The sequence below is a fragment of the Macaca mulatta genome, chromosome 9 (assembly GCF_049350105.2).
Source record: "Macaca mulatta isolate MMU2019108-1 chromosome 9, T2T-MMU8v2.0, whole genome shotgun sequence".
Taxonomy (NCBI): domain Eukaryota; kingdom Metazoa; phylum Chordata; class Mammalia; order Primates; family Cercopithecidae; genus Macaca; species Macaca mulatta.
Window position 1 is genome coordinate 124,433,633 of NC_133414.1, and position 23,429 is coordinate 124,457,061.

Genomic DNA, 23,429 nt, shown 5'->3' on the forward strand with positions numbered 1-23,429 from the left:
TTCTTAAGTTCAAAGTCTAGTTCACCTACATACAAAAATAAGAAAGCAGGAAATAAAGCAAAGAAAGCAAGACAAAAGAATTAAAATTGTCACCTGGAATTGTACAGAAGTAGTTTGCCTCCATTCAGAGTTATTTTGTGTACAAAGGGGGAAAAAATCAACTTTTCCTCCCAATCTTGGTTGCGGCAGTTAAAAAAAAAAAGTTTTTCCAACTTTGTAAAGCAAAAGAAATTAGACTCAAGTAACTGAGCTTCCCATCGGATTACTGTGCAGGCCCCCCTTTTATTCCCCACACAGTGGATAATGCGTGCTCATTGTGACTTATCTGGAGCCAGTTTCTTTTACATCCTCAGGCTATATAAAGTCAAACTAGGACTGGGGCAGCAGATTTGGGGAGCATCCAGCAGGCAGCCTCCACAGTCCGGAGAGAATGAAACAGTCGGGAACATGAACAACTCCATGTGTCATTGACTCTTCCAACGGTATGAGCTCCACTTTTTGCCTCTCAGTGCTAACAAGAAACAATTAGAAGTGACACAACATCGTTGATCTCCCTTGAAAATTTCCCCAGGACTATATGTGTGGCTTTGTTCTTCCCTTGATTTTAACTTTTCATTCATGTTTCTGACTTAGAGTGATCGAGGCTCAGGCCCTGGAAGGACCGTAAAATTTGGCCAGCTTGGTTTGGACACCTGGCAAAGGCCAGGTTCTGAGAAGCAATGGTGATGAAGACCTTTGTCCTGTTGGCCATCTTTGCAGAAGCCTCTGCGAAATCATGCGCTCCAAATAAAGCAGGTATGTCCTCGCCACAGTCCATTTTCCTGGGAAGAAAAGTTTCCTTTTACAATGTTCAGCACTTCTGTGCTTAACTTGTTATAAAAATGCAATGATGGAGCCAAGTAGAAAAATACTTAAGTCTCCCCCACCAATATCAATCAGACTTTTCCCAGATGGAGCAAAAATGTATTGGATAAAGTCAGACATTTTTTAAATTAGAGAATGCTTGCTGTATTTCACTCTCTTGCTTACACGCTCTCTCCCCACATCCCATTATATATATATATATATATATATATATATATATATATAAATATAAAACATCTCCACTTGTTTTTCCATTCAACTACGGAATTTCTATCCTGTGCCCTAAATCAGTATTTCACAATATTATGCATGAAATTGACATTTAAAATGTTTAAGTTATGTGCTCATTGTGATGGAGATTTTAATATATATTTATATATGTCTATTACATCCTATCTGTGGTTTCACAGATATATTCTTTAAAGTTCCAAATGGACTAATTTTACTTCCACGTTAAATGAGGTGCGGTCATTAAATAAATGCAGCAAAAACTGTAGGAGTGACTCTCCAATGACTGAAGTTTGGGGAAAACGTTCGTCACAGCTGGTGAATAGCAGGGAAGGTGTTTTTAACCCACTGCTTTTGCATGCTCAGGTGTAGCTGGAACCCACTGTTCTTTATGTAGGTTAGCATGATTATCATAACTGATTTTGAACTATATGTGTGCTCTTTCCAGATGTCATTCTTGTGTTTTGTTATCCCAAAACCATCATCACCAAAATCCCCGAGTGTCCCTATGGATGGGAAGTTCATCAGCTGGCCCTCGGAGGGCTGTGTTACAACGGGGTCCACGAAGGAGGTTACTACCAATTTGTGATCCCAGATTTATCACCTAAAAACAAGTCCTATTGTGGAACCCAGTCTGAGGTAAGACCAGGCCACACAGTGTAGAGTTGTTTAAGGTAAGGCAACTGGATCCAAGAATGAGATGTCCACCATCCGTCCTTGAAAGGATTCAGAATGTACCCACTTCCTTTTAAAGGTCAATCCTGATTCCCAAATATCCTGGAATGTGAGCGTTATTTAACATCTTATCTTCTGCCTAGTTTAGATAACTCTTTTGGCTTGACCCTTATCCTCCTAATTTGTTGCCAAAGCCAGTGAAGCTATCTTCTAGTAGAGCAAAGTACATTTCCCACTTTCAAGTTCTGAGCCTGTGCTCACAAGCTGCCATCCTTCCTGGATCGGATGGGTGAATGGATGAGCCATTCTCTGCCTAAGACCGTAAAGTGGTGATAAAGAGCATTTGGAAGGGCAGTTTAGGGAGTGACCAATGTATAACACAACTTCTAACTCCATCTTGTGAAGTGCCCAGGATGGGGTATCATAAGATAATTATTAGGAAACAGATGCCCTCTTAACAAGTATCATATGACAGATGAGAAATCTGAGACTCCCCAATAAAGTCACTCGTTCAGGGCCACAGAGCCTGTAGGGGTGGAATCACGAAAGGAGGCTAGGTCTCCCAACCTCCCCACCAAGGTCTAGCATTCCTACTGCCCTACCTGCCAGAAGGCTGTGTATCTGTCCATCTCAGAGCATGAGAGCAAAGAGCTTCCAGGGCCAGCTCCTCTTTCTGAAGGCTTCACAAGGATTCAGTGATTTAATGGGAAGAGTCATGAGCATGATTAACAAGACGCCATGTCTTTGAGTATATCCTGGTGAACTAGAAATCATCTGTATGGTCTCAGGTCGGTCACTTTTCGAGTGGATGTTCAAGATCCCCTGTAGCTCTAATATTCTGTGATTTTAGAGCCCAACAAGTCAGAGGAAAGAGTCTCAGAAATCGTGCTTATAGTCAGAAGAAGGAAAGAGCAAAGAACCAGAAGGGAACATTCTAGAAATTGGAGATGGGTGAAGCATTCATTTAGGATACTTGGACAGGAGAAATGGATGAAGAGTTGACCTTGGGAAATAGAGGTTCTTGAGCCAGTTCTTTTTGGTCAGAAGCCCAATGGGTACATGGAGATGTTAAAGCATACAACATCAACCTAGATTGTTTTTAAACACTCTTAGTTGAATAAACTAAGGAACCCTTTACAAAATTATCAGTTTACCCACAGACAAGAAGAGTTGATGCCACTGTCAGTGGCAGACATTCCTGTCTCCCCACTGGACTTGTTTCTGAGCCATCTTCCCGCACTTTTCCCAGAACCCTCATTCCCATAGCAGGGACACAGATTCATCCTGACTGTCTCCTTTCTTTGTCCAGTACAAGCCACCTATCTATCACTTCTACAATCACATCGTTTCCAATGACAGCACAGTGATTGTAAAAAACCAGCCTGTCAACTACTCCTTCTCCTGCACCTACCATTCCACCTACTTGGTGAACCAGGCTGCCTTTGACCAGAGGTAAGTTGCTGTGAGGCATGAAGGGCTGGCTGCCTCATGTGTGTGCTGCAGGTCCTATCAATCAGTGTGTTTCAGTCCTTATGCAAAATTCTCTCCCCTTTTCAGAGTGGCCACTGTTCATGTGAAGAATGGGAGCATGGGCACATTTGAAAGCCAATTGTCTCTCAACTTCTACACTGTAAGTAGCCTCCAGGTTTCCATTACTTCCCTGTGGCCTTTCTAGGAGATGGTGGGATGCTTCCTCGGTATTCAGTCTTCCTCAAGCTCTGTGCAGAGCCCCATTCTTAAATTCAAGTTGAAACATAAGCTTTGGTTTAGCTTTAAACTTCTTTAAAAACTAAGTGTCACAGAAAGTCAGATTCATAGACTGGATAGAAGAGCTGAAAGGTATAAGATATAAGCTATAAGACCAACCTTCCGGCCAGGCACAGTAGCTAATGCCTGTAATCCCAGCACTTTAGGAGGCTGAGGCAGGCGGATCATTCGAGGTCAGGAGATCAAGACCAGCCTGTCTAACTTGGTGAAATCTCATCTCTACTAAAAAAAATACAAAAATTAGCCAGGTGTGGTGGCACGCGCTTGTAGTCCCAGCTACTCGGGAGCCTGGGGCAGGAGAATTACTTGAATCCGGGAGGTGGAGGTTGCAGTGAGCCAAGATGGCACCACAGCACTCCAGCCTGAGAAACAAGAGTGAAACTCTGCCTCAAAAAAAAAATAAAATAAAATAAAATAAAAACACCAACCTTCCGCAAAGATAAAAGACCAACCTTTCCATTTTACAGATGAGAAAACTGAGGCAAGGTCAATAGACAATAAGACAGCCAATGTCTGATTCTTGGTCAAGATTAGTTTTCACTACAACCCACTCCAGAGATTTATATTTCAGATCTAGCTCTTAAAATTTCTGGCACAAGGTATTGAGGTTCCTGACTGGGACAGGGCTAAAGAGAAGGATTGGGGTCGGCCTCCGCTGCCTAATTCTTTTGTCTCTGAAGCCTTTCAAGTAGCGTTTCCTACTTGCTTAATTTAGGCAGGCTGCCTATGTTGACATAGAAGTTAAAGGCACACTTTGGTCTCTCTCAAAATAGAGTGCTCCAGAGAAACTAAATATGCAGTGGCCATTTGCCCAGCTGCCCTCCTCTTTAGAAGGGGTGCTTTGTTTCTTCAAACCTGCAGCTTGCATTGAGGACACATGCACACAGAGACACTGTCCCGGCAGACTAAAAGAAGATGTGGGCAGAAATACAAACCTTTGCATAGAACATTAGAGCCAGAGGACCTCCTCGGAAGGGCTTCATGTCCAACCCATTCACTTCTCAAAGGAGAAATATCGTACTACCTGTAACTCCATTAACTTTCAACTCTTTAAACTTGCTTAACCTGCTGCCTGGAAGCTATTAGCCCTGCTGAGCTCAGAAGGCGAGAGCTGTAAGGGATCCTAGAATAACCTAGTCTGTTTCACAGATGAGGACCAGAAGCCCAGAGAGAGGAAGGATTAGCCTGAGAGCCCACAGGTAGTTCAGAGCAGTGGCCAGTCTTGAACACAGATCTCCTAGATATGGTCACTTTGCTTACTGCAAAGGGAATGAAACTCATTTCAAGGCCCTTGTGTCTAATTCTGTATTCAAAAATGTGATTCTTTTCATTAAAGAGGGCTCTCCACATTGTAAAAGTTTCAAGATCCCACAAAATCTAGATCTGCCCCTAGCCACATACCACTAGTGGTTAAGTACTGAGAAAAGGAATCCATACAGCCCTTGACCTATAATCGGGGGCTAAATATAGCATGGGCCACCAGGGTGATGATAAGGTGGTGAAACCGCTACAGTCACTGATGAAAGCCATCCGGAGAGGAAAATAGGCTTCCACGCACTGACAACAGTCTCAGGGGACTCCCTGATGACAGGCTGCCTTTGCTACTGAGTCCCTGTCTGGAAGTGAATAATTGTTGTTTTAACCGGACAAAATTATAGATATGATCCTATGAAGGTTTTACAGCAGTAGGCAACACGGAGACACCAGGATTGTCAAAAATCATCGCCCACCATCAGCCTTGTAGAGCTGAGCTTCAGGCATACACAAAACATCAAGTCTTAGAACTGGAATGAGCTTATTTTCTTTAAAAAAAAAAAAAAAAAAAATAAGAGACATGTCCTCAGCATCCTCCAGGCCATCCTCTGGGCTGGACAGACAGATAACGGGATACCCCCTTCAACAAGTATAAAACTAAGGGTCAAGCCTCCCCTGAGGCCCACCAAGACCCTTCTAGGACAAATAGGCCTCAGCAAAGAAGGGATTGTGCTGTCCTGACACTTTCGTGCTGATTAATATTCCCGCCATGGGCTCAGTTCCCTATGCCTGACCCATGTGGTTGGTATTTTTTTCTCCTCCCTTCTTCCGCTTTCAGAGAATTCTTATGTGTTTCTGAAGCAACAACTGCTCCCTGCATATATTTCCATCAAATTACCAGAAAGAGAGCTGTGCCCTAGATAACACAATGGAATCAATGCACTGCTAATTGCTTAGGATCCTGAGAGCTTCAAATGCTGGGCTCTAAAAGCACCAGTTCTACTCAGCAGGCTTCCTCTTTCTTTTCTCTCCATCCCCCTCCCACTCACTCTTGACAATATCCCATGGTTGGTATCCCTAGTGAAAAGTTATTTTGACCCTCAATACAAAATGAAGGAAGGTAGTTGGCTTACGGAAACACCCTAGTGCTGTGGTTAAGAAAATGGGCCTTCTCAACAGACCACTAGTTTGAAGCCTTGTTCCATCATTTACTAGTTGTGTGACTTTGGGCAAGTGAGTTAACCTCTCTGGGTTTCTATCTCTGCATTTGTTAAACAGGGATAATAATAGCACTTAACCCACTGGTTTGTTATAGGATTAAATGAAATAATCTTTCGGAAGCACTTAGCACAGTGCCTGGCACACGTTAAGTGCCCAAGAAAGTAGCCCTTCTCATCATTGTAGACTTTGACTCTATTTAAAGTGGAAACTCTGAGGGCTTCTAGCATTGTTACCTTTATAAGGCTGAACATCGATGTCAGTGTGGGATTATGTTGACTTTCATTCAGTCAAAACAGTACTGATCATTCCTCTTAGAGAGAGAGAAATGAAAAAGCTTAAGATGGAAAAAATGCAAGCAAGAGAGGCCAAAATCATAGACTCCAAGAGTCAAAACAAACCTCCGAGGTGGTGAACTTTGGCTTTCCACCCAAAGCCCAAAACCCTTCTGCAAGATTGCTGCGGGGTGGCCTCCCAGCCTCTTCCAAAGACAATGATATTTGGGCCTTCCCATTTTAGATCAGCTCTGATATCTGACACCCTGAACTCTCACGCATGTGTCCCGGTTCTGTCTTCTGAAATAATATCATATAATTATGTGGCTGACAGTCCTCCAAATATCTCCACCTTCTCCAAGCTAAACCTCTTGTCTCTGTTGGTGGTTCATTCACCATCCTAGTCACTCTTCTCTGAATACGATCCAGTTGCTCAGTACCTCTATTAAAAAATGAAGCCCAGAGTTGAAGTGTTATATTCTAGACTTTATCAGACCTGTGCAGGCCAAGGTCAGAGGGTCAGACCCCATCAAGGGTCAGAGGCGACCTTCTAGGTTTTGGAAGATTCCAGGAATGTGTCCTAGGAAAACAACTTTAGGGCAGTTTTTTTTTCACCACTATTTCACATGGAGCTTATAAGCAAAAGCAACTCGGAGATTTTTCCACATGAACTATTGTTAAGCCAGGTGTACTCATCCTTAACTTGTGACACCGGCTAGTTGTGACTCAACCGTTCGGTAAAGTAGTCCCCTCTTACCCACAGTTTTGCTTTTCATGGTTTCACTTACTGGTCAACTGTGGTCCAAAAATATTAAATGGAAAATTCTAGAAATAAACAATTCTTAAGTTTTAAATTGCACACCTGTTCTGAGTAGCATGATGAAATCTTGCACCACTCGCTCTGTGTTTCCTGGGATGTAAATCATCCCTTTGTCTAGAATATCTACACTGTAGACACTACCCATCTGTCAGTCACTCAGCAGCCATCTATGTTATCAGATCAAAAAAAAGTAATATATATACGGTTTGGTACTCTCTGCAGTTTCAGGCATCCACTGGGGATCTTGAAACATATCTCCTGTGGATAAAGGGAGGTTACTGGATCTGGAATAGGTTTCTAATTTTCACATTATAGAGAAGGTAGGGGAAAAATTATTCCAAGCATTGCCTGAGCTGCTGGATGAGAATATAAAGAACTCAATCATTAGTGTTCTATTTCAGAAATTGCATTAATGGTGCCAGCTCCGTTCTTCACTTTGTAACAGAATCAGGCAGGTTCTTCCATGAGGAGAGGTATTATTCCAATATTCTAACATTCTGCTGGCTGGTCCCTGGCAGAAAGAGTTGGGAGTAATACCTCTGACAGGCTTGGGGACTACATCAGTGTCCCCAGGTAAGTTCCCATATTTGAAAATGGCCTCTCAAAATATGACAAATCTCAGAACATAACAAGGAACATTAAAAACCACTGTAAATCTGCCACTTCAACCTGCATATTAAGCCAGTAGATCCCTTACGATTAAAAACATTATTATCCGATTATTGCAGCCATTTAAATGGTGCAGGGGCTGACAAATGGGAGGAAGCAACTGACTTCTAAGTGACTGAGTCAGGGAGCCCTTGCTGGACTTGCCACCAGTAAAATACTGTCAGAGGCACTAGGAAACTAAAGAGATTCTCAGTCCTCTCAGCAAAGTCTCTGTGCGTTTGACATGTGAGGGGTGAAGTCCATTTTGTTTTTGTTTTTTTATCTTTATTTGTTATTTTTATTTTAAGTTTAGGGGTACATGTGCAGGTTTGTTACATCGGGAAACGTGTGTCATGGTGATTTGCTGCACCTATCAACCCATCACCGAGGTATTGAGCCCAGCATGCATTAGCTATTTTTCCAAATGCTCTCCCTCCCCCAACCCCACCTGCCAACAGGCCCCAGTGTGTGTTGTTCCCCTGCCTGCGTCCATGTGTTCTCATTGTTCAGCTCCCACTTATAAGTGAGAACATGCACTGTTCCTGTGTTAGTTTGCTGAGGATAATGGCTTCTAACTCCATCCATGTCTTTGCAAAGGACAAGAAAGACCATTTGACCCAGCAATCCCTTTACTGGGCATATACCCAAAGGAATATAAATCATTCTATTACAAAGATACATGCAACCCAAAGGAATATTAATCATTCTATTACAAAGATACATGCCTGCATATGTTCATTGCAACACTATTCACAATAGCAAAGCCATGGAATCAACCCAAATGCCCATCAATGATAGGCTAGATAAAGAAAATGTGGTATGTATACACCATGGAATACTATAAAGTCCATTTAAACTAAACATCCTTGCTGAAATCCGTTCCTCCTGCCACTGTCTACCTATTGCAGTTCTGCAAATCTCCAGGTCTATGAAACTCAATCTTTCAAACAGTAACCTGGTCTAAGCCTTATTCCTCTATTACATAAAGTCACAAAGGTTATGCCCATTTTGCATAGGAAGAAACTGAGGCCTGAAAGGCTGACTTGCCTATAGTGTGTCCCAAGTTAGCAGTGGGAGCTCGGATTAGCCCAGCATCCCTGCCCTTCCATGGTAATGCTTTTGTCTCTGAAAGCTAATCCACAGAGCAGTTCAAGATTGTTACTAGAATTGAATGAACTCAAGACTAAGAGAATGGAGAAATCAGCCTCCTTTGAGTAAGTCAAACAGAAACACTGCTGTTACTCCTAACAGCTCACCCAGCATGTCTTGATGAGAACGGTAGGCAAATATCACATATGCCAGGCCAGTGATCAGCACCTGCTGTTCCTGTGCTCAAATCATGGTGTTGACTCCTTATTGCCCCATTGCACTCAGAGTGTAAGATCCAGTGTTTAGTTTTTTGAGGTGTTTTTTTTTTAGAGTCTCACTCTGTCACCCAGGCTGGAGTGCAATGGTGCAATCTTGGCTCATGGCAACCTCCACCTCCCAGGTTCAGGAGCTCTTCCTGCCTCAACCTCCAGAGTAGCTGGGACTACAGGGATTACAGATGCCTGCCACCACACCCAGTTAATTTTTGTATTTTTAATAGGGACGGGGTTTTGTCATGTTGGCCAGGCTAGTCTCGAACTTGTGGCCTCAAGTGATCTGCTTGCCTCAGCCTTCCAAAGTGCTGGGACTACAAGTGTAAGCCACAGTGCCCAGCCAGCCCCAGTCTTCTTGATCAGTCCCCATAACTTCTCTAACCTCACCCAAGCCCCGCTCCCCACTCTCCACCCTCCTGACTCACTTACTTACTCCAGCCACACTGGCCTCCTTGCTGTGCTGCCAGCCACACTCCTGCCCTAGGGCCTTTGTCCTGACTCAAGCATTCTTCCATGGATGGCCACATGGCCCCAATCTTCACTTCCTCCAAATCTTGCTCAAATGTCACATCCTCAGTGAGGCCTCCCCAACCACTGTATTTAAAACTGCAACCTGCCCTTCCTCATACTCCTGATCTTCCTTATCCTGTTCTGCATATTTTGCAGCTTTTCTAGACAATGTCCTATGGTCTAGAGTTGCATATTATATCATTTACTTACTTATTGTTTGTCTCCCCTGCTAGAATATGCCAGATCATTGGAGGCAGATACCTTTGCTTTGTTCGCTAACAAAATCCTGACATAGAGTCCATCCCAATACACAGAACAGTGCCCAATACGTAGTAGTTGATCAGTCCATTGTGGCTGTGATTGTTATTGTTGATGATTGTACTGGGAATCAGATACTATACTTCCCAACCCATACTGAAATCTGCTCAGGCAAAAAGTAGAAACAAGTGAGGGCAGAGGGGGGTGTTGTATGTGCTCGGTCCCTGTGTCTTTGGGCGATTCAGTATAACACAGTGCCTTAATATCCCTGAATTTCACTTGTTTCCCATTAGTCAAATTTCATTGGCGTAAATGAGACATACGGTGTGTGCCTCACCATAATGAGAAAATCTAGAATACATGATTATATGACGTCCTCATCCCTTCTAAGACGGCAGAGCATCCTAAAAGAGTTTCTCTGCTCCTGGAGGATCGCTCTGTGGTCTCACGTGCTTCTGTCTTTGGGTTGATTCTCATCCCCACCCCATCCCAATTCATCTGCTCCTGGCAGACCCAGCTGCTCAATCTGAATGGTCATAATGCCCAGTGTCAATTTCCTTCCAAAGAATGCCAAGTTCTCCATCAAGAAAGAAGCTCCCTTTGTCCTGGAGACATCCGAAATCGGTTCAGACCTCTTTGCAGGAGTAGAAGCCAAAGGGTTAAGCATTAGGTAAGTACATTTCCTCCAAGTTTATATGTTTAAATGCAAAGAAATAAAAAAAAGACTAGCTGACATACTTTTTAATCATCAGATACTTGCAGGCATAAGATTCTCTGTTTCAAAGTGATGCCATTTTGTTTTATTTCCAGGTTTAAAGTGGTCTTGAACAGCTGTTGGGCCACCCCCTCAGCTGACTTCATGTATCCCTTGCAGTGGCAGCTGATCAACAAGGGGTAGGTACACTGTCTAGAGACAGGGCTGAGCAGTGGAACCGGGCATTTATCGGGCTACTTTGCTCTGGCGTGGCAAAGCTTGGGAGGAAGAGGTGAAGCCTGCTGGAGTTATATCAGTGACATCCTCTGTGGTTCCAGGCAAAGGACAAATACTAAGAAACAGGACATAGTGCATTCTAGCGACTAGATACTGTTCTGAGAGCTTTACCTTGTATCAACTTCTTTAAGCCTTACAACAAGGAAGGTAGTTTTCCTATCATCCTCATTTTACAGATGAGGATACTGAGGCACAAGAGAGGGTAAGGTCTCATAGTAAATGTGTGTGTGTGTGTGTGTGTATGTGTGCATGTGTGTATGTGTGCAAGCGGAAGTGAGCAGGCTGAATTCAAATCCAATTATTCTGACAACAGAACCACGGTGATGATGACTAAATTAAATAATCCATATCGAAAGCTTAGCCGATGGTACCTGCTAGATAGTCCAACCATTTTAAATAAGATCATTGTTTTTATTACTAATTAGGTAGATAACCAGGAGCTCTTACAATCTGGAGTAAAGCACTAAAGTAGTACTAGAAGTGCGCCCTAGAAAAGCAATGCCGGAAATCACACACGGGATGGTTTAGAAACATGCATGGAAGGGAGAAAGACCAGATTACAGGCCCTGGCAGCTATTGTGCAAGAGTGATAAGACATGAACTGCTATTGTAGCCAAGTGAATGAAACAAGGTAATAAAAAGTAGGGAGACGCTTCTACAGGAATGAGAAAATGTAGGAACAAATCAGATAGGAGGTGGAGGAAAGGACAGTGTGAGAAACATGGGGAGTAATGGAAAAAAATGGCTTTGTGTTCTTAAATCTCTGGACTACGAAGCTGAGGAAGAGTGTTTGGATTTGGCTGTTGGAGAAGGAGGTTTTTGGATAAGGAAATATGGATTCTCACTGAATTCACCAACAGACATGTTAAGCTTCAAATGATGATTGCCCAGAATTACTTAGAATTGTACCATTGGAAATCAGAGGAGAGACAGAGCTAGATAAGAGATGTGGACATCATGCACATAATTAGCAGTAAACAAAGAAGAGAACATTCTCTAAACACAGCACATAACAACCAATGTGCCTGTGTTATTCTCAGAACCCATCAGGCCAAGCACAAATTAATGTCAAGGATAAAGATAATTAGATAACTAAAGTGGAGCTATTTTGAACCTGTATTTTTATTTAGCAAACACTTATACAGCTCTTACAATATACCAAATATTGTTCTAGGTAGGTGTATTACAAATATTAATTTATCTAAATGTCATTAATTAAATCCTCTATAAAGTAGATAGTATAATAATCATTATTTTATAGAGGAGAAAACTGAGGCACAGGTCCAGAAACGTGCCCGAGATATGGAGCTAGTAAGGAGAAGGCCTGGGATTCGTACTCAGTCAGTGTTACCTCCTGAGTGGCCTGGACAGGGCAGGCTGGCCGAGGCACGCCTATGCAGCCCAGCAATGCCTCCTGTAGAGATGGAAGCTTAATTTGGGTGTTTACCTCACATCTGCCATTGAGTGATTCAATTCATTTAGCCTCTGTTAGCAATGGTGCAATTAAATGACTTCAGGAATTCTGACATAACTTATTGACCTGCAGGGACCTGAAATTGCTATCAGGCACTAGGAGCCTCCCTCAGGCAGTGGTCACACTAGGCAAAGGCTTCTGCCACCCCTGGAATCATCTCTCTGCAGGGAGTTCTAGTGCTGTTGTTCCCATCTGGCAGATGTCCAACATGGCTGAAAAAGGGATGCCTGTGGCTTTGGGTGGTCTGCACAACTGTCCTCGAGCTCTAGTGTACACACAAACTGCCTAGGGTGCTATTACATATGCAGGTGCACTGTAAACCTGCCAGATCAGGACTCTGGGGAAACCCAGGGAATCTGCATTTCAGCACAGCCAGATGTAAGAAATCCCAATCCATTTCTACATTCTTCCTAATTGACATGGCACCTCAAAGTTGGAGATACATGCACAAAGTTCAGTGTCAAAGGGGAGAATGGAAAAGTCCACTCCCACAATCTCCAGATGATTTTTGCTCACACTGAGCCCCTTTGGAAAAAAACCCAGTTTACAAAAGTTCCTGGAGAGATGGTAGGAGATATATCATCAGGAATTTCCCTGTACACATGGATGCCCTGAAAGCAGCGTACTTATCTCAAAGAGCAATCCGACATGGGAAAGGAGGCTCGTGCAGAGAGGGCATAAAAGCCTCCTATGGGCTTCCACCATCTAGAGGCAGCTGCCACTGAAATGTGGGTACTGCAGCTGGTGCCAAGAAGCAGCAGTGCCAAGGCATCTAGACCTGCCTATTTTTTGCCTCCTCCCCACCCCCTGACAAAGCTCTGCTTACATTATTTTCCACTGGCTGACACCATGCCTGGGGCACTCTGGCTGCAAAGAGCTATTTTAAGAACTCCCATCTTGAGTTCATATGAGGATCTCGGGTTTATTGACAAAATGATCCCACAGAAGTATTGTTTCACAACTTGGAAAATGCCACAGTTTCATCACTGTTCAGAGCCCACCACACACAGATCCAACTCTGACCCCTGGTCCAGATACAAACGTACGGCATTCCCTCACTTTACTCCCTCACTCTCACACTTGACTTCCTTAGCTCCTGGCTTTAGCTTGGCCCCCTGTTGTCTGTTTCTGAGGGAATGGGGGTGGGGTAGAAAACGTCGTGAAGGTTCCCTGGGGTAACTGGACCACTCTCTGGCATGTGTGCCAAGTTTACAATACAGGAAGAAAGATGCTTCAGCGTCGCATTAATCTGGGGCTTGCTGTGGTGCTGTTCAGTGGTCTGACGCTTTTGATACACAGACCTTTTCCTGCAGAGGGACAGACACTGGTACCTCTTGTTAACTGCAGATAACAAACCCCCATAATGGTGTGGGCTTCTCTGTACGATCCCAAGAATGATTGTGTCTGTTTCCAATACCTAGTTAAAGGAATGGCACTTAGGTAATCAGTCTTTGTTAAATGAAAAAGTATGTTTGCTGAAACCAAGATTTCTTAATGTTGGCACCTTGACATTTGGGGTGGGACCATTCTCTATTGTGGGGGCTGCGCTGTGCACTGTAGGATGTTCAGCAGCAGCCCTTGTCTCTGCCCACTCACTAGATGCCAGCAGCACTTCCCCTAGTCTGGATAATCACAGTGCCAAATGTCCCCTGGGGCACAAAGTGGACCCCCAAGTGAGAACCACCAGCTTAAACAAACGTCCATCTGTGTCATTTTTTTAACTGAATTATTACCTTTGAGACTTTGGAATATTATACAAATATCATATTCTCATTATAGAGAATTTGGAAAAACACATGAAAATACAAAGAAGAAAACCAAAAATGTCTGTAATTTTATCACTTTGTATCAGCCTGTGTTAACATTTAGATGGTATCCTTCAGTTATTATTTCTGTACTTATATTAAAAACGTGACCACATTTTTACAAAGGTAACTATGTAGATATATATATAATTTAAATAATATACCATAAATACAAATTTTCAATGCAAAACCTCACAGTTCACACACAGAAATGTGTTGGGTGTGACTTGAGCTTAGGCAGCTGTGGCAACAGGGGCAATGCTGCTCCTGGTGCCATTGTCCTTACTTTGTATATCCCTCAAGGGCTGGACATATTTCAGGGCTGTATATCCCTCAAGGGCTGGACATATACTTTGTATATCCCTCAAGGCTGGACATATTTATCTCCTAGGGATTTGCTTTCTTTGGGACACAGGTACAACTTACTAAAAGTGTAGCTCTTATAAGGCACTCCCCTCCCATTGTACCTTGTCTGTAGAATGCGGACAGTCATACCCACTTCCTAGCTCATCAACTTGACCTCACAGTTGTGAGGATCAAGTGAGGTGCTGCTAATCAAAATGCCTGGGAAGGTTAGAGGCCATATAACCACCTCGGGAGCCTTGTGTGTAAATTGCTCAGCAGCTCTTGCTGGAGTTCCAGGAGGTGACAGTTCACTCTTCTTCCCCCATCTGCTTCAGCTGCCCCACGGATGAAACCGTCCTCGTGCATGAGAATGGGAAAGATCACAGGGCAACCTTCCAATTCAATGCTTTCCGGTTCCAGAACATCCCCAAACTCTCCAAGGTGTGGTTACACTGTGAGACGTTCATCTGCGACAGTGAGAAACTCTCCTGCCCAGTGGTGAGCTGTCTCTCTCCAGAGGAAAATGTTACCCAAAGGGCACCAGAATTGGAGGAGCTGGAGTTTAAGCGGGGAAATCATAACCAGGCCAGGGCAGCTGTGTGCCGAGGGCATCTGGAGGAAATGGCACTGAGTGTAAGGGCAGATGCTCGTGGGGGCAGATGCTCTGGACCCTATCCGCCCTGCCTCCAACAACCCGCATGGTCTGGCATGTGTCACCTAACCTGCTGGGACCTGCTTTCTCATCCTTAAGTAGAGTGTGATCAGTAATGATGGCCCTTCCCTCATCAGAGAGCAGTGTTGGTAAATGAAAGTGATAACAGACATGGAAATACTTTGAAGAAGTGAAAAGGGCAAGGGAAATTCAAGGTCTAGGTGGCAGGGACAGGCTGTGGGCATAACTCAAAGGGTGAGTGCTTTTAGTCTCGGCTGCACAGCCCGAGGGTTCACCTCTGTGACTTCAGAGAGATGCTGTAGAAAATTCCGACACTGGGTCATGGCTGATTTGACCCTTGTGACCTGACAGGCTGTGCTTTAACAAGCCAGCAGTCATCCTGGTGCTCACTCAAACCTGAGAACCACCACTTAGACACGGACAGACATGCCAAATCTCAAACTGTTCTCCTTTCTGGCCTCTTTCAACTGGAGACCTCGGTGTTTCCAAAGAGGCTGCTGCCCACATAGCCTATAGTAACCAACAAAAATAAGGTCATAATCTCTATTGCTATTGATTCATTTGGCCAGAAAATGGTTCTTTATGAGCACAAATAGCAACAGGGAAAGAAACCAGAGAGTGCAGAGCCAGGGAGAGGACGGGAGAGACCCTGTACAAAGTTGATCAAAGGATAAGTATCGGTGCCATATTTTTAAAAAGAAAGAAACGAAAATGAACCAGAATACATTTGCAAGTGTCCATTTCTCTAATTATAGTGGCGAGAGTGATAGTAAGTAAAAGCCTTATCAAAGGAAACGGTATCAATCCCTTCCACACTCAATGACCTCTTCCAGCAGGATTCCCTCTGGCTTGAAGAGTTAACAAAGTAAAGCTTTCTTTTTGAATTCAAGTTGGAGAAGGGATGAACAGTGTCTCTCTTTTTGAAAAAAGTAACTCATATCTGTTGACCGGGGAATTGTGGCTCCATCCCATTTGTGACCTTTTTAAAATGTCTTTTCTCTTTTCTCCCCTTTGCTCACTCGTCATCCCACCTTCCCCGCTTCTCTCCCCTCTGCCTGGGTCTTCAGACCTGCGATAAAAGGAAGCGCCTCCTGCGAGACCAGACCGGGGGAGTCCTGGTCGTGGAGCTCTCCCTGCGGAGTAAGCATCTCTGTTTTCCAAACGGTTGAGTTCACTCTGGGCTGCATCCACAGGCACAGCCGGTTTGAGCATTTTTACTGAATTGCCAAACCAGTTGTGCCTGTGGGCACAACCTTTGTCTGCTCCTGGAGTCTTCTAGCCAAGGGTGGGGAACAGCTCAAGCCAAACGAAGGAGTTGAGGTTTGTTATCTACTCTGGAAGTTCTATCTGCACCCTAAATTCAAATACCCTCAAGAAATAAGGAAGTGTTGAGCTTCCAAACAGAGCATGCAGTGAACAATAATAATAGAAAATGAGATGTCATGGGGCCGGGCACAGTGGCTCACGCCTGTAATCCCAGGACTTTGGGAGGCCAAGGTGGGTGGATCACTTGAGGTCAGGAGTTCGAGACCAGCCTGACCAACATGGTGAAACCCCATCTCTACTAAAAATACAAAATTACCTGGGCTTGGTGGGGGCATGCCTGTAATCCCAACTATCAGGAGGCTGAGGCAGGAGAATCGCTTGAATCTGGGTGGCAGAGGTTGCAGTGAGCTGAGATCACCACTGCACTCCAGCCTGGGCAGCAAGAATGAAACTCCATCTCAAAAAAAAGAAAAGAACGAAAGAACGACAGAGAGAGGAAAGAAAGAAAAAGAAGAAAGAAAGAGAGAAAGAGAGAAAGAAAGAAAAGGAAAGGAAAGGAAAGGAAGGAAGGAAGGAAGGAAGGAAGGAAGGAAGGAAGGAAGGAAGGAAGGAAGGAAGGAAGAAAGAAAGAAAGAAAGAAAGAAAGAAAGAAAGAAAGAAAGACGGAAAGAGGGAGGGAAGGAAGGAAGGAAGCAAAAGAAAAAGAAAGAAGAAAGAAAAAGAAAAAAAAAGGAAGGAAGGAAGGAAGGAAAGAAAGAAAGGAAGGAAGGAAGGAAGGAAGGAAGGAAGGAAGGAAGGAAAGAAAGAAAGGGAGAAAATATGTCATGATAATGTCATGGGCACGTCAAAAAACCTTTACTGAGTACCCAGCACTATCTGGCCTGAGCAGGGTGCTAGGATTTCAGAAATAAATGTGACCCACGCAAGCCCTGTCCTCAAGGGATTTACTGTCTAGCAAGGAGAGAGATGTTAGACACTAAGGGAAAGAGAAATTACTGTTAAGGGGGTGACAGTGGGCTGGTGCCATGGTTGCACAGTTGATCATCACTAATGTGAAAATCCAAAATCCGAACGCTCCCAAATCTGAAACTTTTTGAGCACCCACATGATGCTCGAAGGTCATGGTCACAGGAAATGCTCATTGTAGCATTTTAGATTTCAGATTCAAGGTTTTCAAGTTAGGGATGTTCAACCAGTATACTGCAAAGATTCCAAAAAAAAAAAAAAAAAATCTGAAATCTGAAACACTTCTGGTCCCAAACATTCTGGATAAGGGATATTCATCCTGAACAGAGCAAAGGGATTCAACCTAGTGCAGGGCTTTGCAGAAGAGCTCTGCTGACAATCTCCAAGTGAGACCTGAAGGATAGTGTGACATGAAGGGTGGGCAAAACCTGTGGGAAGGCAGGAAGCAGTAGCGGCTCTATCTTACAGGACAGTCACCAAGCTAAGGCCAAGGGCCAAGGGCCAAGGCCCAGGTGCCACCTGGTTTTGTGGCCTGCAAATTAAGAACAGTTTTCACATTTTTATATGGTTCAAAAACAGAATCAAAACAACAATATTTCGTGACATGTAAAAATTATATGAAATTCAGGGCCAGGCTTGGTGGCTCATGCCTGTAATCCCAGCACTTTGGGAGGCCAAGGCAGGTGGATCACCTGAGGTCAGGAGTTCAAGACCCAGCCTGGCCAACATGGCAAAACCGTGTCCCTACTAAAATACAAAAAGTAGCCGGGAGTGGTGGTGCACACCTGTAGTCCCAGCTACATGGGAGACTGAGGCCAGAGAATCACGTGAACCTGGGAGGCGGAGGTTGCAGTGAACAGAGATCGTGCTACTACACTCCAGCCTGGGCAACAAGAGTGAAACTCTGTCTCAAAAAAAAAAAATTATATGAAATTCAAGTTTCAGTGCCTTTAAAGAAAGTTTTATTAGAACACAGCAACACTCGTTCACGTAGATACTATCTACGGCTGCACGCTGCAACTACAGGGTGAATTTGTGGCAGCAGAGATGGTATGGCCTGCAAAGCTGACAATCTTTACTATCTGGTTCTTTTCAGAAAGCTTACCAACCCCTGCCTTGGAGAGAAAGTATTGTGAGATGAAACTTTGTAAACCCCCAGTATAAACTGTCTGAAAGGCAACGGAGCACCTGATGGTTTAATCAAGGGAGGATTGCGGTCAGGTTTTGTGTTTTACTTATTTATTTATTATTTATTTATTTACTTATTTATTTTTTGAGACCGAGTTTCGCTCTGTTGCCCAGGTTGGAGTGCAATGGTGTGATCTCAGCTTCAAGCAATTCTCCTGACTCAGCCTCCTGAGTAGATGGGATTATAGGCACGTGCCACCCCACCCGGTTCATTGTTGTATTTTTGGTAGAGACAGGGTTTCATCATGTTGCCCAGGCTGGTCTCAAACTCCCAGCCTCAAGTGATCCGCCCACCTCGGCTTCCCAAAGTGCTGGGATTACAGGTGTGAGCCGCCGCCCCCAGCCAGGTTTTGTGTTTTAGAAACATCACTCTGAGACTTCTCCTTTCTGTGATCTTTTCTTAAACTTTCTGCATTCTCTCTCTTTACTCACTACAGGCAGGGGATTTTCCAGTCTCTATAGCTTCTCAGGTAAGGAAAAGGGACACTTCTGGGATTTCGTGGGGCTGTGCTGTTAAAAGGCAGTGAGTATTTTAAGAGAAGCTTAACTTTGGCCCCAGCAAAACTTTTAAGGATTGAAAATTATAGTTTAAAGCACACCCGAGTGGGGCAGAGGGGGTGAGATCAAGAGGTCTCCCTCTGACCAGCCCCTGAACTCTGAAGAGAGGGAGGAACTGAAGGTAAATTGGATGAAGCAGAACTGGACCTCACTTCCCTGTCTCAGTAAAGCCATCCCCAGATGGCTTCCCTTGGGTTCCAACATTTGGAGAACAAGATTTTCAGTGATCTGTTCATTCAACAAATATTTGGATTCCTGTTACGGCTCTGTCTTTCATTAACTGAGTGACCTTGGGCAATGACCTCACCCCTCCATACCCCAGTTTCCTCTGTGGAATTGGGCTAATAATTGCCCCTGTCTACATGGCTGTGGTATAGATATTTAATTACAGCTAAGGGCACTGAACAATGCCCAGCAAACAGCAAATACCCAGTGAGGGTGAGCCATGATCATGATGACTGTACCAGGAGCTGGTCTTATGGCTACTGCCGTGAACAAGACAGACAAAGCCTCTTCCTTTGCTAGTATGTGCAAAGTATTTGGGGTGCGATGGGGGACGTGATTTAGAGAGCGGCCAGGGAAGCCCCTTAGAGGAAGAAACATTTCAGCTAAGACCCAAGATCTCACCTGAATAAGAAGGAAGCAACTACATGAGGAGATGGGGTAAGACAGTTCATTTATTCATAATCTCACAGCCAGATTTTGCTCTCATCATTACAGGAAAATCATGTAAATCAACTTCTAAAACTCCAGTCCTAGATTCTCATCATTTTTAAGTTCTATAGTGAAAGCCCTAGAGTACATTGCACCATCACTGATTTCTATTTGTCAGAGGTCCACAACCTAGGTTTATCTGTCAGGTTCTTTGAACTGATAAATGTGAGCTACAGAATCCCCAAGAGATGAACAAAATCGACTTTGTCTAAAATGTATGGAATTTTAGGAAGACCCCTGAGTTGACTCTTGTTAATTCTTTTGTTAACCCTTTCAGAACTGTCTCTGAGTGCCATCTCCCTCCCCTTCTGGTCCACAGATGTTCTCCACCACCTCATCATGATGTTGGGGATTTGTGCCATGTTGTAGGAGTTAGCCAGGCAGCTGCTGCTCCTCCACCCACAATCATCCTCAGCAAATGACAAACACATTTATTGTGCTGCCGAAAAGAACAAACAGAAGACCACATTGTTGGGGAGCAGAGAATAGCACTTTGCCAAATATGCGCTCCAAACATTTCTGTGAATTCGGTGATGCTTTCTTCTTTCTAAGAAAAAGTTAGATTACTTCCTAAAAACTTAGATTATTCCCTTAGATCTCACAGTCCTTCTAAAGCTGCGGGAGAAGTCTCCTTTCTCCATACTCAAGTCAGGGCTGCAGTGAATTCCTTTGAAAGCTATTTTAACTTTAAAAGGTTAGCACACCCAACCAAGTACCACTGAGCATTTTGAAGAGAATATAGGGTGCAACTACAAAGTCAACGCTAAATACAGAACACACATTAATAGCTGACTTTGCCGAAAAGGGGCTTTGTCATTGAGGCAGTATCATTCTACCTAAGGACCAGAGCTGAGCTCCCAGGCAGGGGGTTCCAACCTTTCAACTGATGACGTGGGAGATGATGTGGGAATCAGAGTGGAATACAATAGTTTCGCTCAAACCTAATGATATAAAGGAAATGGATTCTTGACAACGCCTAGTACTGACCTAATTTGTATGTATTATACCATTTGTTAAATATATAAACATGATATAGGTATAAACTCTGTGTTTTTATAGCAGATGTATACTTCTAAAGTCAAAATAAAATTACAAATTAAATAGGAATATTTGCAAAAAGAATAACTACAAGAAGAATACAACTCACATTAATTTAACCTTATAACATGGCATTGCCCCAGTGAAACCGCTGCTGGAAACGTGACTATAAAGTGACTCCAACGACACAGGTGTTGTGAGTTTGGTGACTCAATCCTACAAATAAATGCCTTGTGACACTCAATGCTATTTTTCTCTATTTGCTCTACTAAAAAGTTTTCATTTGTAAGAAATGGTCTGATCTCATTTAGCTTTCACTTAAACATCGAAGCTTACATCTGGTTTTGTCTCATTCACTTACGATGATTAGAATGAAGCTAACACAAAATCAGAAACACAAATGCAAATGTGGCCAATGAAATTATGCAGTAGCACATCTTGGTAACTGGCCACCCCAGTGATCCAGAATATGCCCATAAAAATGATTTACATTGTCAACAAAATACAAACTGAAATTCTGGTAGAGAATTGGCTGGACTGTGATAGGAAAAGGCAGAGTTCTAAGTTCTTAGTTATGTAAAGACTTAATTAGGAGGCTTATAATTTGAAAACAACACATGCATTTGTCTCTCTGTATTTAATGTATTTGAGAAGTTTTGCAATCTGCAGTTTGATGATTCTTTTACAACTTGTGTTAGTGAACTCAGAAATTAAACTAGTTATGAAATATCCAGATACATGAAGTATATGTTTGTTGAGTAATAGGCTAGAGTAAAATGACTCAATCTAGTCTAGATTTGGTCCCTAAGCTGGAGTTCCAACGAGTTTAGGATCTCTTCTTTCTGTAAATTCAGATTTTTTGTAGTCAGGAAAAACAGAAGACATATTTTATTGGTTCTAGTAGAAAACTCTTAAATAGCATACTCATAGCCATGTTCAAATCCTTTGCTGTCAGAATAAACCAATGTTCTATTAGTTTTGCTGTATTTCATCATTGTGTTTTATGATCTTGTATCTCTACCTGGTGCTATGGAATAAAAAAAATGCCTTAAAATAAATAACCTATGACTACAGTTTACAGTGTTAATATATCATGTTGATAGCTAATTCCCCAGTTCTCCCAGGGGTTTCTACAACTAGAACTTCTTTTTTTTTTTTTTTTTTTTTGAGATGGAGCCTAGCTCTGTCACCCAGGCTGGAGTGCAGTGGCATGATCTCAGCTCACTGCAAGCTCCATCTCCTGGGTTCACGCCATTCTCCTGCCTCAGCTTCCGGAGTAGCTGGGACTACAGGCGCCCGCCACCACATCCAGCTGATTTTTTGTATTTTTAGTAGAGACAGGGTTTCACCGTGTTAGCCAGAATGGTTAAGACATTGATTAACATTTTGGGGAAAAGGTCTTTGGGTCATCCCTGCCTATAAAGCCCGAATGTCTCTCACCAGCAACTGGATGTGTTTTGACTTCACATTAACTAACAGCCTCATGATGTTTGATTACCCTTCTTCTCTCATAACTTCTCCTTTGAGAAAATAAGATAAAGTACTCTCAAAACAATCTCTTGTAAATTCTCATTAGTTCTAAACACAATAGAAACATTAAGAAAAAGAAGAAAAGTAATTCTCCCCTAGGTATCCTTAGCTGACATAGAAAAAATACTGAATATAGATTTAGAAGAGTGTTCTTATCAAAATTCTTAGTTGTGATCCATAAAGACACTCTCACTTTCTCCTTCTCCACGTACGTATGTGTGTGTATGTATGCATGTGTGTGTATATATATGACGGTGTGCATATATATATGTGCATGTGTGTGCATATGGATGTCTGTGTGTGCACACATGTGTGTTTTTGTGTGTATGAGTGTCTAGATGCCAAATGTTTATGTTATGATGTTCAATAAGAAAGGCAGAACTAACTCTATATTACATGAACATAACTTATGTAAGCATATGGGCTAGGGCTGGAAGAAAAAAAGACACACACACACAATACAAAGACATGATAATAATAGGCAACTGCCTTACCTGGCCCCATTCCTTCATCTGCATATTATTTTCTAATATTCTTTTAATGTCACAGTGATGGATTGCTTAGTTACTGCTACGCTTTTGTGTATAGCTCTGTTAGTCCTTAATATTGCTTTATGACATGCAATTATGCTTTCTTCTCCCTAACTAGACTGCAAGCTAAAGATCAAGAGAAAGTTTATATTCTCTTGTGTACCCCAGAATGGCACAGAGTAAGTGCTTAATAAATGCTCCTTGGATTAAAGAATGTTCACATGAATAGGTGGACGGGTGGATGGGTGAATGGACGGATGGATGGATAGATGGATAAGTGGATGGATGGATGGATGGATGAAGACTATCCTAGCTCTCTAGGAGGCCTCATAGTAGAGGTGGCCTTGTTTCCTTTCATGGTTGAGCAAGGTGTTTGGGATCCAGAGCCATTATCTCAAGAAAAGGAGTTATGGGGAATGAGAAGATAAATCTGGCCTACTGTCTCCATGCTAAAGTAGCAGGAGAAAGTCTTC

General features: G+C 43.1%; 1 protein-coding gene across 1 annotated transcript; it reads left to right on the forward strand.

Moving 5' to 3' along the window:
• Positions 1-633: 633 nt before the first annotated feature.
• Positions 634-21,969, forward strand: TECTB (tectorin beta). Its single transcript, XM_001088216.5, has 10 exons — positions 634-795; positions 1,541-1,731; positions 3,077-3,219; positions 3,325-3,397; positions 10,445-10,548; positions 10,689-10,772; positions 14,829-14,991; positions 16,234-16,306; positions 19,024-19,056; positions 20,178-21,969. Exons 1-10 carry the CDS (start codon positions 720-722, stop codon positions 20,225-20,227), a joined length of 990 nt encoding a protein of 329 aa, XP_001088216.3. The 5' UTR covers positions 634-719; the 3' UTR covers positions 20,228-21,969.
• The last annotated feature ends 1,460 nt before the right edge of the window (positions 21,970-23,429 follow it).

Excerpts from the sequence above, each read along its gene's own strand:
- TECTB (XM_001088216.5), top strand. The coding sequence starts at position 720 with ATGGTGATGAAGACCTTTGTCCTGTTGGCCATCTTTGCAGAAGCCTCT. Across the intron at positions 10,549-10,688 it reads GCCAAAGGGTTAAGCATTAG|GTTTAAAGTGGTCTTGAACA; the intron begins GTAAGTACATTT and ends TTTTATTTCCAG. Across the intron at positions 10,773-14,828 it reads TGGCAGCTGATCAACAAGGG|CTGCCCCACGGATGAAACCG; the intron begins GTAGGTACACTG and ends CATCTGCTTCAG.